We start from the raw sequence: 15,770 nt of genomic DNA, 5'->3' as shown, positions 1-15,770 counted from the left end.
CTAAAAACCTCATACAATATGTATCTTCATCTCCCCCCACGCAACTTTTACAATTCCCCAATTCATTTTACAGATACATTGCCTCAGTTCTAAGCTCAATGATGTACATTTTCATTTATAGTCCACAATATCATTAAAGGTTACTATGTTTTTAAATTCAATAACATCACCAAAAGAGGTGAATCCATTATTCATTAAAAACTCCAAGGTACTGCTATTACAGCTGTTTTGAACCTTACCAGATCATCATCAGATGATGTCAGTTAGTGACTGCATGTGAATCTGTTTAGTCTAAACAAACAAACAGCCAAGCAAAATATATATATTTTTTTGTTTGGTAGTTGTTGGCGCATCAGCTTCTGTGGCCATAATGCACCTCCCAAGGTTTTTGCAGTACTTTGATCCAAGCCCGAGGCGGGATTCGAACCCGCGACCTTTAGGTTGCTACCACTAACAAGCTTCCCAGAGGCGAGGTCGTATCAACCACAAAATTACCTAACGGACTGTATACCTGATCGTGGCAAGATACTATCAATAATATTTTAGACGCTACATTTCAGCAGCCTGCTGACCCACACACACCGGAACAGCTACAGCTCTGCATGGAAAATGAAACATATCACACAACTGCAATTGAAGAACCCTTCACCACAACCGAGCTCAACTTAGCTGCATCTAGAATCAGAAACAAGAAGGCTCCGGGCAGAGACATGCTCGATCCAGAAATCGTCCAGAAGGCCATTGAACTTATTCCCACTACAATACTCAACCTGTTAAACCACTGTCTCCACCAAGGATTCTTCCCCACACAATGGAGGACTGCAATCCTTAGACTTATATTGAAGAATGCAACCAAACCACATGATCTGCCACAATCTTACCGGCCCATTGCACTGCTGCCAGTCTTCAGCAAACTTCTCGAAAGGATGATCTCCCATAGAATAGAAGCCCACTACAATGACGCTGGTCTCTCCTCACCTAAGCAGTACGGTTTCCGGAAAGGACGCTCCACGATTGATGCACTAGAAACAATCAATGAAGCTGCTACCAACTGCAACTCCAAATACTTTCTACTAATCTCCTTTGACTTTGCTGGTGCCTTCGATTCCCTCTGGTGGTCCGAAGAGCGCATGTCCCAGAAAACTTATATAGATGCATCAAGACCTATCTCCAGGACCGGCGAGTTGTTGTGTCTGCTCCCCACTGCAGTGTCTCCAGACCAGTCTTCAGGGGATGCCCTCAGGGATCTGTCCTGGGGCCTCTCCTCTGGAATCTGGTGCTGGATGATTTCCTGAACACCAAACTCAACAATGTACAAACCCAGGCCTATGCAGATGACCTGGTCATGCTCTTTTCTGCCAATAACAGAACCCAACTAGAAGCAACTGCCAACCAGGCCATCTCCACCCTTCAAGCTTGGGCAGAGCATAACAACCTAAAGATCTCCCCAGAGAAAACCAATTCGATCCTACTAAAAGGCACCCTTGATTTGAGAAGACCACCCCAAATCAAGGTCAATGGTGTTACAGTAAAACTAAAAACAGAGCTTAAATATCTAGGTTTGATCTTAGACAAAAACCTTTCCTTCACTCCTCATCTAGACCAACTCAGGATTAAGATCAGGAAGTATGCTGCCCAAGTCTCAAGAGTTGCCCGGAAGGACTGGGGCTTAAAGAAGAGAACGCTGTCACTCTTCTATAAGGCAGTTTTCATCCCGGTTATCACCTATGCTTCTGGAGTCTGGTACAAGAAGGCCAATACCGTAGTAAACAGATCGCGCCTAGGAACTATCCAGCGCTCTCTTCTCCTTCTGTCCTCGCGTGCTTGTCGCACTGTCAGCACCCATGCGCTACAGGTCCTCACTGGATCTCTTCCACTGGACCTGGAGATTGTTCGTCATGGGTTGCTCTACCAAATAGCCAAAGGAAGAGCAGTTACTTGTGCAGGTTTCACCACTGACCCAGCAAATAATAGAAACGCTGAAAAGATGAGACTTAATGAACATCTAACAGACACCTGGCAAGAAAGATGGCAGACATCAACTAAAGGCGCTGTCACCAAAAGATTCCTCCCTGATGTCAGGGCCTTCTACCCCCTCACACCTGTCTGGTTTTCACCAGGACTCTATGCTACCTACCTCCTCACTGGACATGGCTCCTTCCAGAAAAAACTACATGACTTCAGAATTTCAGACTCACCCCGCTACCACTGTGGAGAGGATCAGACGTGGGAGCACCTTGCCCACAGCTGTGAAATCTACGAGGACTTCAGGAGGATCCTAATAACAAAACTACGCTTCAACTACCAAAATCAAGAACACCTCACCCTACAGAATGAAGAAACTTACCGAGCTCTGACTCAATTTGCAATGGACTTATTTACCAGGCAGAAAGCACTACCACCACCTTAGTATCCGAATCAATAGGTCATAACAACCATGACTGCCAATTGTTGCTATTCATCATTGAGCCATGAATGCTAATGCCTTGGACCAACTTGCACAAGACTTGACCAGCAGTGCAATCAAAGACAGGGTCCACACATACTTTGACAAATTCCTCATCATTGATTCCTGGACAAACTTTTCTCGACCAGACGTGACACATCTCATCAAGAAGAGGCCTAGCATCGATCCCTGGACTTGACCATTAATCTTGGACTCCCGGTTTTGACCACCCCCACTGTTCGTTCTGATGGACTACTGGACCAGCCTTCAGTCTGGATGCGACAAAGACTCACCAAATGGAGTCCCAATGACGGCACCTGAACTAGACCTTACTGAACATGACCCATCCACCATAGCAGCACTCACACTGCTGGATTTCCAGCAAGTTGTCGGCTGCAACTGACTGGCCGTGCTAGCTGTACCTACCCTGAACTTGCGGGGTATATCTCTCTCTCATTTTTTTTTTTTTTTTTTTTTTTTTTTTTCCGGCTTTCTTCTGTTTCCTGCCATCCGTTCTTTACTCCCCCCCCCTATTTTTCTCTTACAGAATGATTTTTTTTTTTTTTTATTATTATTATTTTTTATTTTTATTTATTTTTTTTTTTTGTGGGGAGGTGGTTTTCGTCCACCCGCCACCCCACTCTTCTCTCTGGTGAGGCGTTGGGCATGCCACACTGTCATCAGGGGCCATCTTCTCTATTGGCCCCTTTCTTCTGTTTCCTACCCTCCAGTCTTTTTGCCTTCCTCCCTTACTTTTCTCTTGCACAACGTTTTTTTTTTTTTTTTTTTTTTAGTTATATATATATATATATATATATATATATATTTGTGTGTGGGTGTGTGTGTATATATATTTTTATATACACACACACTCATGCCCCCACAGGTCTAAATCTAAAAACATCAAAATTACTGCCCGACCTATTTGGCCCTAGAACAAGTTATCAGCGAACAACCCTACGCTCTGTTAAAATTACAACCGTTGCTCAAGAAACAGCGATCATCTCATTCTTAAATCTGGTCCTAGCCACAGAAATCCCAGGAAAGTAGGTGGCAGGACCCGCCAGAGTACTCTAGCTACAGTGGTACACCCGGTAAGCCTCCCCGTGGCATGGTGTGGTAACGTCGGGTCCCACTAGGGGCTCGGCGGCTAATAGACCGGAGGAACAAAGGGCACAACACAATATACAGCACACGACCCCCACACACTTCAAATCTCTGGCCCCGATACAATGTACACCCGCGGAGATGGGAGAAATCCCAGGAGCCGTTAGACACTAACATACCTTATACCTTATACCTTATACCTTTAGGTTGCTAGGCAGGCACTTTACTCACCCGGCTAGCCCGGTCGGCAAGCAAAATATGGAAGTAAAACTTCCAGTTAAATTCACACATAATGAAAGTTGCGTGTAAATATAACCTCTAGTACTGGGCTGTGTTTTTCTCAAAGGTAGAAAATTAGTAAAGGTTGGTCCAATAAGACCATAAACAGCTCTAATACATACACACACACACACACACACTGCAAGATGCAGTAGATCTGATACAAAATCCAGGTACTCCATGAATTTTGTATCAGACATTTGACCTTCCAACAAAACATTCTGCACCATTCAAAATATTCCAACAAAACAGTGATAACAGAACCAGATGCTTGGGTTTCTTAACAAGGCAAGCAAGTACATCGCTTTGTGAGGTTCTCACCACGAAGTGTATTGTGATTCGATTGACCACACGACTTTTTTTCCATTGTTCCAATCGCAGTGTTCTCATGCAAGTGGATTTTTCTGTTTTTCTCTAAAACAAGTGGCTTCTGAAAATAGGCAGGTGACTGCCAATATCCAATTTCTTGAATTCCCTGTGCATGATATAGGTTGAAATAGGGCAGTTCTGGGCTTGGTTGAATTCAGACATTATTTGCTGCAAACTGGATGTCCTATTTTTCTGTACAGTCCTCCTTAGAGTATGACTGTTTTACTGGCACATTACATCTGTACACAACTGTACACTACATCTATAACTCTAATGTAATGCCTTTGAGATGTGGAAGAACTGCTTGTTATTAAAATCCTTTGAGATGGACACATTTGGGAAACCAGTTATGTCTTTCATTTCTTGAATCGTGGCTCCTGCTAAATGTGCACCCATCATAAGACCTCTTTCCAATCAGATTACTATAGTCGAACAGCCTGTGCATTTTTTATACTCATCATTCTCCACATCACAGTTTTCTTTGCATCTATTTGCATTTCTCTCTCTGTGACTGTCTTAATACAAAGGTATGTCTCTATTTTAATTCGTTCATCATTTTAATGTTAATGTTATACTGAAGAGAAAGGAGTAAACTTTTGAAAATGTTTGTTTCAGGTTGTGATTTCTTATGTCAAAAACAAGTGTTCAATGTTAATATTTAAAAAAACTTTTTAAAAATACTCCAAGATGGAGTTCTATATCTATGATGTAGATAACTGTACACTACATCTATAACTCTAATGTAATGCAATGCTGAATATTACTAAGACTGTACAACATTTGTGAATGGAAATATAGTGTAATTTGTATCACTTTTGCAGATGCTAAGCTTGGATATAGCAGCAAGATTACAAGATAGCATAGATGACGAAAATGAGGTGAGTTGAGAAAACTGAATAAGTGCATGTTTTGATATAAAATTAAGTTTAATCCTTAAGTAAAGTAGCTGGCTGTGATCCTGGGATATGTAGATGTAGGCACACATATTGCAAAGCCAGCCTGTACACAGCCACAAAATATACACAACCATAATTAATTGTTGTGCTGATATATTTTGGAGTGTGAATGGGAGCTGTGTATTGTTTCATCTAAAAATTTAACATTAATTATGTTAAAATTTTAACATAATTAATAGTGGAGAAAACACTCACTTTTTAATAAGGAAAATATAAGAGAAGAGAAAACTGTGCCTGGGAGCTTACAGTGATAATTAGTAGATAAATAATTCTTAATATGGATGAGAAAATGCACACAAAATTTAAAAATATTAAATGTAGCTGTCAAATCATGTAAGTGCTTTATTCTGTATGCAGTGATAAATGTCAGCAAACCGAAGTTTGCACATAAAAGCATCTCATATTACGAAGCATATTAAAATGAGTTACCTCACTCTTAAACCTTTCCATAAAAGGAGCACTGCCTAATAAAGAGAAAATTAATTTGTGTATATCATTTGTCAATAATATACACAAATTTTCCTAGCAGAGATAAGGAGGTGATTATCACATTAGACAAAGCAATGGTTAGGCTGCATCTTGAGTGCTTTGTGTACAACTGGAGGCCTCATTTTAGGAAAGATGTAGATCTGCTAGAATGGATGCAGAGAAGGGCATTGAGATTGGTGAAGGGAACAAAAGGGTACTCTTACCAAGTTTGCAGAATTTTAGAATAGACACCTGCAAGGTGTTATCATTGTATTTAAGGCTTTGAATGGACTGAACAAATTCAATGCTGATGGCATTCTTACTCTTGCTCAAGACTACACAAAAGGGGGAATAAATTCAAATTGAGGATGGTTGCAGGAGAGACGTGTGAAGTTTGCATTCAACCAGTAGGTAGTTGATTGTTTGAACCAATTTTTTGTGACTGATGCTGTATAACCTTGCTATTTCGCATTATTGGCCATTATTACTACTAAAGCCTACCTCTCCTTTAGTTCGAATACATTGAGGCATTTTTTAAAGTTTTCATCCTGCAGAAACACTGATTTGAGAGCCAAAAATAATTCCCTCTTTCACCTTTGTGCACTAATCTTTGAAAATTTCTCATGAATTCCCCTCAAATGGGAGAATTTTATCTTACTCATTGCTTTCACAAAACTCTTGATTAGGCCAAATTTAATGTGGAGAGGTGGAAGGAAAAGCTTCACCAGATTCACTAATAGAATGTACTGCACACTACTTATTCCTGGCCCTTGTGCTTCTTTGAAGTAGCTTTGTGCTTCATTACAGCAGCCACATCTGATGTAATGGTTTATGGTATAGGCATAGGAAACAAGAATGTTATGTGGGCCCTCCTTGCATTGTCCATTAACATATCAGTGACTTTGAGGTCGCCACAGATATTCAATTTATTGCTGTATTGGATTGCCATGAATAGTGTCTTCATGTTATAGTCTCGCCCCTGTTAATCTAAAGGGTGGGCGATGGGTGGCTTTAATTTCCTGTTATGCAAGAGAACAGCTTCCAAATTTCAATGCGAGGAGTTGAAGAGATGCTAATATAACATGTACTTTGACAATTCCCTAAAAACTCCAGATATTGTGGCAGTAAAGGGTAAATTTTTCAAATATCTGTCATTATTGTGATTTAGTTAGGAAAGTGCCATGCAAATAGCAGAATTTGTTGAGGTGATTTCTACACTTTTGATGCATGACAATGAATGTACTTCAGTAATTCACCAGATTTTACTTGAAACAATTTAAAATCAGCAATTTAATTATTAAATAAATAGTAAGTATAATAAGTAAATAGAAATAATAAGGATATTGATATATTCTTAACATTATATAAATATTAATGTATAAACAACAATACTAAGTAAGTAATAATTATTATTATTAAATTACAGTTGCTCAGAGCGAAATGGATACAAAAATATAGATTTTGACAGGTTTAATAATAGGAAATATACATATATTAGATTAGATACATACAAATAAAAGCTTTCGGTTGTTTAGTCAACCTTCTTCAGTAATAATTATAAGTAATAATTATATTCATGTGGGTTGGTTGAATTGGTATACAAGTGGTATTACCAATCTCATCACAAAAATTAGACATGTAAGAGGAAAATTGAAAACAGATTTGGAATCAGCATCCAAAAATCTATGTAGTCCATTTTTTCTTTACTTTTTTTTGATGAAAAATGCTTGTTGACTTGTGCAGTTAACAAGAAAGCTGCTGAATGCTAGTAGGCTTAACTCTTTGGAAAGAGTAACAAGTTAACTTAAAGTGAAAGTGTATTGATGTCTAATGGCACCAGGGGTTTCCCCCATCTCCGCATTGCTTTCATTGTGGGTGTACCAGTTCGCAAGGAATGCTAGAGATTTAAAAGTGTGGGCTTTGTATTTGTGTGATGTTGTGTACCATTGTTTATGGACCTGGTCATTTAGCTGCTGGACCCCTGCTGAGGCCCAATGTTGCCCCACTTTTGCCCCGTGGAGGCAGACCAGGTCATTTAAAAAGACCTGGTCTGCCATTTTTATTTAAAAAGAAAATGTTTTCTTTTTTTAACTAATCAGTTATGTGAGGGTGGTGTCACTTGAATTTGAAAAGGCCAAAATATGGACAAAAGGTGATTTAACATGTTTAAATTTAGGTGTGTGGGGTTTTTGCTAGCGTATAGATGGAGAGGGGAGGTAGACTGAAGACTGGGGGGGGGAGAAAGGCAGAAGTATGGGGCCAATAGAGAAGGCAGACACAGGTTTCAGTGGGGCAGGCCCATGCACCACTAGAATGGGGGTGGCGAGGATGGGAGGAGACGGAAAAATGGAAATCTAATTCAAAGATAAAGGGGTCTAGGGTGCCCTCTTCAGGTCGCTATATATATGGCATTTCAGCTGCACTTTGTTTCGTCATTTCTAGTTGCATCTTTTATGGGGCTAGCCTATCCTTGTATTTTCTTATTCCTGCTTTGGAAGATTGGTTCCATATTTGTCTCAGCTGGTGGCGAATCACTGTCAGCCAGGTGCTGCGTCCACCATCGTTGTTTGGCTGGGTCAGGTTATCTCATTTGTCTTCAGTCAGCTGTCATATCAGTTGCTTTGCAAGTCATCACATTATATTTCTCAGTGCTCGGGTGTCTGCTCAGCGGATCGTGCCTTTTATCAGTTCACTAATGATCACATCTGGGACAGTGTCCCTGCCGTGATTTCCATGGGTCCTATTTTGTAATAATGAACTGTGGAATGTTTTCAGTCCTAGGTCACATAAGGGATGTGTTCCCGTCCTGGGTTGTAGAGTTGACTGGTTGTTTGTGCCTCATGTGCTTGGGTTGCACATAGGAGCAGGATCTCGTCTCATTCTTTGAGTGCTCGGGAGTATTGACCATTGTAGTTGAGAGTCATACTCGATGTCTCTTGGGATGTCTTGTCCTTGTGTGGTTTTGCTTACGACATTCTCTTCAGTGGATTTTCTCGTCAGTTCCTGATCGCATTTCGAGTTCTTCTTGTTGTGAAGAGGTCCCAGGCAAATCTGGACAGGATTTGGTATTCGTCCCTTGAATCCAGTAGGTGATGTTCTTGCCATTGGAGTATGAATCTCAGTCTCGTTATGAAGATTCCCCACAGGTCCTCGTATATGGGGCACTGGTACATAAGATGCTCCCAGCTTTCTCTTTCTCCACAAGGATAGTTTGGATCTTGGAGTATACCCAGCATGGCGAGTTTCTCATTAAAGGGCTCGTGGCCAGTCAGCATGAAGGTTGTGTAGAGGCCCAGGTGGAGCCACGCAGGCGACTTCGGGTAAGTTTTTATTACAAGGGGGATGAATTTCCTCATTACCTCACCCTTGTGTGAGGTGGACCATCTGGTCTGCCACGTTTGTTTCAGGTGTGCCTGCAATCGTGCTTTCTCTTGTTCTGTTGTATGTCCCAAGAAGGTAATTCCGGTTCTATTGTATGCCCCAAGAAGGTAATCTCTTTCATTATGTAGTATGTCAGGCCACATCTAATGATTTCCAGATCCAGCGGCAAGACTCCCGTCACTGGATCTGGAAATCACAGTTAACTTATAGTATGAGAGAAACTGAAGCTCCAGTTGAATGGAAAATTACCTCAGTTTTTAAAGTCACTGTCTTCAAAGGGAATTTTACATTACTGTGCCAGTTGTTTGTAGCTGTGCTGAATGCCAAAAAAAAATTACACATACACACAAATATTAGCAGCTTTGTTTAAGCTCCTAATTTTAATATGTAAAAAATGACAAGTTATATAGTAGTAGTAGTGGTGGCATGTGATGCAAGAAAGCAAATGTATGAGCTTATGCAGCATCAGCCAAAAAAAAAAAAAAAAAAAAAAAAATCCCACCATTCCCTCCAAATGCCGTCCAGTTCCTCCTTAAATTTATTCAACCTATCAACTTCCACAACGACAGGTGGAAGTTTGTTCCAGCAATCAACCACCCGCTGGCTAAAGGCAAATTTCCGCACATCTATTCTACATCTGTCCTTTCCTAATTTGAATCTATGTCCCCCTCAGGTTCACAATCTGAACAAGTGGAAGGATCCCATCAGAATTCAGCACGCTCAACCCATTCAAGGCCTTAACACCTTAATCAGATCACCACGCAGGTGCCTAGTCTCCAGCCACTGCAATTTGCAGAACTTAAGCCTCTCTTGGCAAGAGGATCCCTTTATTCCCCTCACCAATCTTGTTGCCCTTCTCTGCACACGCTCAAGCAAATCCACATCCCCACCCAAAAAGTTTTTGTTTCTAGTGATTAAAGTGAAAGTTAAAATGTCTGCTGAAGTTAAAAATGCATATAAAACAAACTGTGCAAACAAAAATAGATTTTTAAGCTAATTGGTTTTCATGTTTCCTATAATATTAATATTGTAATTCTGCTTTTATTAGTTTGTGTTACTAATTAATATAATTAAAATTAAAATATATAATTATATATTTTAATTTCAATTGTGTTGGTTTTTTTTTCATGACTTTTCTTATAAAATAAAGGTCAAGTTTTCATTTTTGGCTGACCTCACTAAAAAAAACCCTAAAATTTTAAGTTCCTTGAACTTTGTATTAACGAGATTCTACTGTATTTTTATAGTTATTGATTTGGGGGGAAAGAAATATTCATCAAGAAGAAATAAAAAAAAATTGAAAAATGTGCACAAATGCCATAGCACTCTGATCTCTAACTTTCAATGAACTACAACACAACTACTTACATTATGAAATTATCACTACTGGTAATGGAACAGTTTATATATATATATATAATGTAATATAAAAGTTAGGCAAAGGTAATAAAAATAAATAAATAAATATAACTATATAAATATATAAATTTATTACCTTTGCCTAACTTTTATATTACATTATATAATTAATGGCAGTAGTGGGTTGATATGCTAAATAAGCAGCGCCTGTGCCGCCATCTATTTTCTTTCTATTATATAAGCTGGTTAAGCTTACATTATGTCAGTGGTGTGGCTCTGATCTAGTGCTGTCTGTTCTATAGATTATTTCTCGCTGCATAAGGACCACCGCCATGCAAATCCTCTGCATTGGTTGATCTATCGGAGAATGGTAAGGTGGTTTGGTTCTTCGATATTTCCGCCTTTGCGATGATTTGTATGACGATTGAAATGCAGCGATTCCATGACCATTATTGTCCTTGTGGTCCTCTGTCGATATGGGGCATGATGGTCAGTCTATCATTTGGATATTTTAATTTTTTGTAGTTTCTTTAACCCCCTTTTTGGTGATATTTCACGTCTTTTGGAACTGGTACCTTCTGGGGAGGAACCGCTAAATTATTTATAATTGGCATTATTTTAAAATTACATCGTTTTTATTAATTGGGTTTAATGACTAAATTATACAGGGGATTATCGACTACTTTTTTGTCTTATTACCCTTACTTTCCCTTCCCTGTTTGTTTATTTTATATTATTTTACATTGTGTTTCGCTCTACCTTTTTGCTGTACTACTGGCTGATGTTTTTATTTTATTTTAAATATCAGATTTATTTTAAATATCAGATTTATTTTAATTATCAGATATATATATATATATATATATATATATATTTAAATAATGGCTTAAAAGTTAAGATGTAATAACATAAAATAAGAAAAATATAAAAAAAATAAATATTAAGCTATCATTAGAGGCAGCAAAATGCACATCCTCCACATGATGTCCAGATATATCCAATAATTCAAAATAAAACAAAATAAAATAAAACGTAAGCCAGTAGTATGGCAAAAACTGTAGAGCGAAAATTAACATAAAAATAATGTAAAATAAAATAAACTGACAGGGAAGGGGAAGTAAAGGTAATAAGACATAAACAGTAGCCAAAAATCCCCTATATAATTTAGCACTTTAAATCCAATTAATAAAGCTGTTATAAAATTTAAAATAATGCCACTTATATGATAATTTAGCGGTACCCCCCCTCGTAAGGTACCAGTTCCAAAAAACGTGAAATATCACCAAAAAGGGGTTAAAAGAACTACTTGGAGAAAACAAAATATCAAAATAATACTGACCATCATGCCCCATATCGACAGAGGACCACGAGGCTAATAATGGTCATGGAATCACTGCATTTCAATCGCTATACAAAAAGATCGAAGAACCAAACCACCCATTCCGCCTATCGATCCACAAATGCAGAGGATTTGCATGGCAGTGGTCCTTATGCAGCAAGAAATAAATTACAGTAATACCCCGACTTACGCGAACTCGGAGTTACGCGGTTCCTGATTTTTTCGTTTGGCAACGCTGCCGACCACTATCTTCAAGGTCGTTTTTCATATGTTATCGATATACGGTGCGACGGCGGAGAATGAGAGCGAAAGATGAACAAAATTCAACTTTGCTGCTTTTATGTTTTTTTATATCAGTGAAGGGGAAACACACTTTCACCATAATAACGTAAAAACCAACACAATTCCAGCTATCGGTATAATCGCAAATGCGATTAGATCGAGTTTACTACCAGTTTATAACAGATTCCACTAGCAGAAACAAAACTGGATTTTTATTGTTTTATGGTAGTAACCCCTAGAAATGTGAGGTGTTAATAGTGTATCTCTGCCTTTATGGTGTTGTTTATTCAGTTGCTACATGCGCGCAGCTTTGTTTATGCGTTATCAAGCGTGCCTCCTCGTTTTGTAATTGTGCTTTATTCCCTAAAAATGAAAAGGAAGCGTCCTGGTGAAGACACTGCAGATTCAGAGAGAAAATGAAAAGCAATTATCGATAAACAGAGGCGGACTGGGTCAAAAATTCTTACCCGGGAAAATTTATAGTGGCCTCATACTATGGTTTATGGCCAAAATCACACTGGCCCACCGGGGTTTTCCCGGTAAGGCTTATTGCCAGTCCGCCTCTGTCGATAGAGAAAAAAATATGAAATTGTGAAACGCTTTGAGAGAAATGAAAGACCATGTGATATTGCACGTGCTACAGGCCTAAATGAAGCAACGGCGAAAAGCACATGACAATTGCAAACTTGACAGGCTGAAAATTGAAAAGGGCTCAATTGTAAAGGGCTTAAAAATTTTAGAAAACATAGACTCCAACGAAGAACGCGTTATAGCTACAAAGCAAGGAATAAAAAAATTATTAGCTTGCTACGAAGAAATTCTGCGTGAAAAAAAGAACGCGCTGTGTCGTCAGACGAATTTGTTAGATTTTATGAAGCCATCGACATCGAAATAACTTTTTAACGTAAGTCGTTTTTTTAATACATATGTATAAAGAACTGCAATTTTATTAATATTTTTCTTCTAAACTAGTGTTTTTGTTAGTCCTTGGTCCCAATTAAGCAAAATTTATATGTATTTATATGCAAAGTTGTACCCCGACTTACGCGATTTTCGTCGGACCCACCTATCGCGTAACTTCGGGGTATTACTGTATAGAACAGACTGCACTCTAGAGTAGAGCCACACCACTGACATAATGTAAGCTTAGCCAGCCTATATAAAAGGAAAAGGAGAATAGATGGCGGCACAGGCGCTGCTTATTTAGCATATCAACCCACTACTACCACTGAGTTATATTTAAATAATGGCTTAAAAGTTAAGATGTAATAACATAAAATATAAATAAATAAATATTAAGCTATCATTAGAGGCAGCAAAATGCACATCTTCTACATGATGCCCAGATATATCCAATAATTCAAAATAAAATAAAATGTAAGCCAGTAGTATGGCAAAAACTGTAGAGCGAAAATTAACATAAAAATAACGTAAAATAAAATAAACTGACAGGGAAGGGGAAATGAAGACATAAACAGTAGCCGAAAATCCCATATATAATTTAGCCCTTTAAATCCAATTAATAAAATTTAAAATAATGCCAATTATATGATAATTTAGCGGTGCCCCCCTCATAAAGGGGTACCACGAGGGGGGGGGGGTACTGCTAAATTATCATATAATTGGCATTATTTTAAATTTTATAACAGCTTTATTAATTGAATTTAAAGCTAAATTATATAGGGGATTTTCGGCTACTGTTTATATGTCTTATTACCTTTACTTTCCCTTCCCTGGCTTATTTTATTTTACGTTATTTTTATGTTAATTTTCGCTCTACAGTTTTTGCCATACTACTGGCTTACGTTTTATTTTGAATTATTGGATATATATATAGGAAATAATATCATTATCTTTTGTCATTGTAGATATTGACAAAGATAATCAATCAGTAACAATATTAAGCAGCTGCACATACGTTTTATATAAAAATATATAATTATTTTGTGCTGGAAAATATAAATGCCAGTGCTGTACACATTCAATTTTTGGAGGCTACAAGATTAATCACAAACAATAATGTTAGAAAATCTACCATTAACTAACTGATTGCTAACACAACAGGGTCACATTTTTCATGTTTTTTTTTTATTTATTTATTTTTTTGAAAAAATAAATTAAGTAGAAATCTGTTACTTTCCATGCTATAAATGCCTAAAAGTACTGTACAAAAATCACAATTTAAGTTGTTACAATGGGGGAGGGGGGAGGAGAGAACTAGAACGTTATGAATATGATTGATTTCCATTACTTTAGGACCAGTTAATTCATGGCACTGTGGATTGCAGTTTGTGTTATTTGGGCTGCCACCCTTCCATGAAAATAAATGTGGAGTTCCATATGTAGTGTATTTACTAGTATGAACCAGAGCTGTAATGCTCAATACATTCTACGTTGATATCAATATTTGTAAAATAATAAGAGAAGTTTACCTCAATATAATACGTAGAACACTTCAATATGATACTCTCAGCAATTAAAACAAAAAAATTGAAAATCTTACATTACAGTAAAAAAATTAAAAATCAAATGAACAATTAAAAATCAATCTAACGCATTTAAAAAAAAATTAAATTTAACGAAAAAATTGCAAACCAATCTATCTCATTTTGCAATTTTTTCGTTAAATTTAATTTTTTTTAAATGTGTTAGATTGATTTTTAATTGTGTTCAATTGATTTTTAATTATTTTTTACTGTAATGTAAAATTTGATTTTTTTTTTTTTTCGTTTTAATTGCGGTAAGTAAAAGTAAAAAAGTAAAGTGCAGCCATTAACAACCCACTGCAGGATGGAAGCCTCCTCAACAATTCATGCTAAATTGGGGTAAACTTCTCTTATTATTTTAAAAATAGTGTATTTACACAAACCTCAACCACTCTTGATGCCTGGTCAATGTTTTGCAAGGATATCTGAGAACTGTTGTACTGTCCTTCTGAATATCCTCTGGCCAAATGGAATGAGCTTCCTTGGTTTTGTTGTGGTTAGTGTAAGCTGCCAGAAATTGCTAATTGCATGGATTAGCAACCAGCAGTGTGACATCCAACAGTAATACTACCCTTGAAATCACTCAGTTCAACTGTACATGCCAAGATGAGAACTGACTTTATGGCTCATATACCCTCCATAATATGCTGGTTTAAGTTACTTGTTTATTCAGTAAGATCTAATTGTCTCTGAAAATGGATGTCTGTTTACGTTTTGGAGGGTAGTGTACATTATCAAGACAAACAGAAATTCAACAGTTATACACAAATATTTCTGCTTATTTTTTAAACTTTAATAGACCAACCTTGTGAATGAATTTAATAAAATATTCTCTTTCTGTAGGCCACATGTGCTGCACAATCATTTAAGGAAGATCAATTTGAAACTCAGTGGTTCAGCTGGATTTCTTTACCAAAATAATAATCATCAAAAGTGAATACCAGACTGGTACTTTTGAAGAATTCAATTTTAATAATGCTGTTTTCTTTGTACAAATCTTGGACTGATAAAAACTTGATTGGTGGACATTTGTCCAACAAAAATCAAAGTCTTAAATATGTGTGGTATGATTGTTTTTGCACACTACTTCAAGTATTGTAACAAATCATAGAAATATTGGTACTAAAACCTATTTCCCTGATGTTAAAGCTGTTTAAAAATAACATTTTGATAGTGTATAAACTAATATTCAAATGTGCATATTTAGTGTTTTAAAAAAATGGATGATTAAAAAGTGACTAGTTTAGGCTATAAACATGTTTTCACAATTCTCCCCTACTTAACTGGATAGAAATATG

At 37.4% G+C, this 15,770-nt stretch overlaps 1 protein-coding gene across 2 annotated transcripts in view; it reads left to right on the top strand.

Moving 5' to 3' along the window:
- Nucleotides 1-15,457, top strand: part of LOC150081050 (uncharacterized protein C8orf76-like) — a 95,395-nt gene extending 79,938 nt beyond the window's left edge. For both annotated transcript variants that reach the window (XM_090381321.1, XM_090381320.1), the window contains exons 7-8: nucleotides 5,023-5,079; nucleotides 15,316-15,457. In XM_090381321.1, the coding sequence (XP_090237447.1) occupies nucleotides 5,023-5,079; nucleotides 15,316-15,393 (135 nt within the window). In that variant the 3' untranslated portion in view covers nucleotides 15,394-15,457. The remainder of the gene's footprint in view (nucleotides 1-5,022; nucleotides 5,080-15,315) is intronic.
- Nucleotides 15,458-15,770: the final 313 nt, after the last annotated feature.

The sequence above is a fragment of the Mastigoproctus giganteus genome, chromosome 9 (assembly GCF_048544385.1).
Source record: "Mastigoproctus giganteus isolate SK-2022 chromosome 9, ASM4854438v1, whole genome shotgun sequence".
NCBI lineage: Eukaryota > Metazoa > Arthropoda > Arachnida > Uropygi > Thelyphonidae > Mastigoproctus > Mastigoproctus giganteus.
The sequence above is the reverse complement of the archived record's forward strand: the minus strand, read 5'-3'. Positions and strand labels throughout refer to the sequence as shown.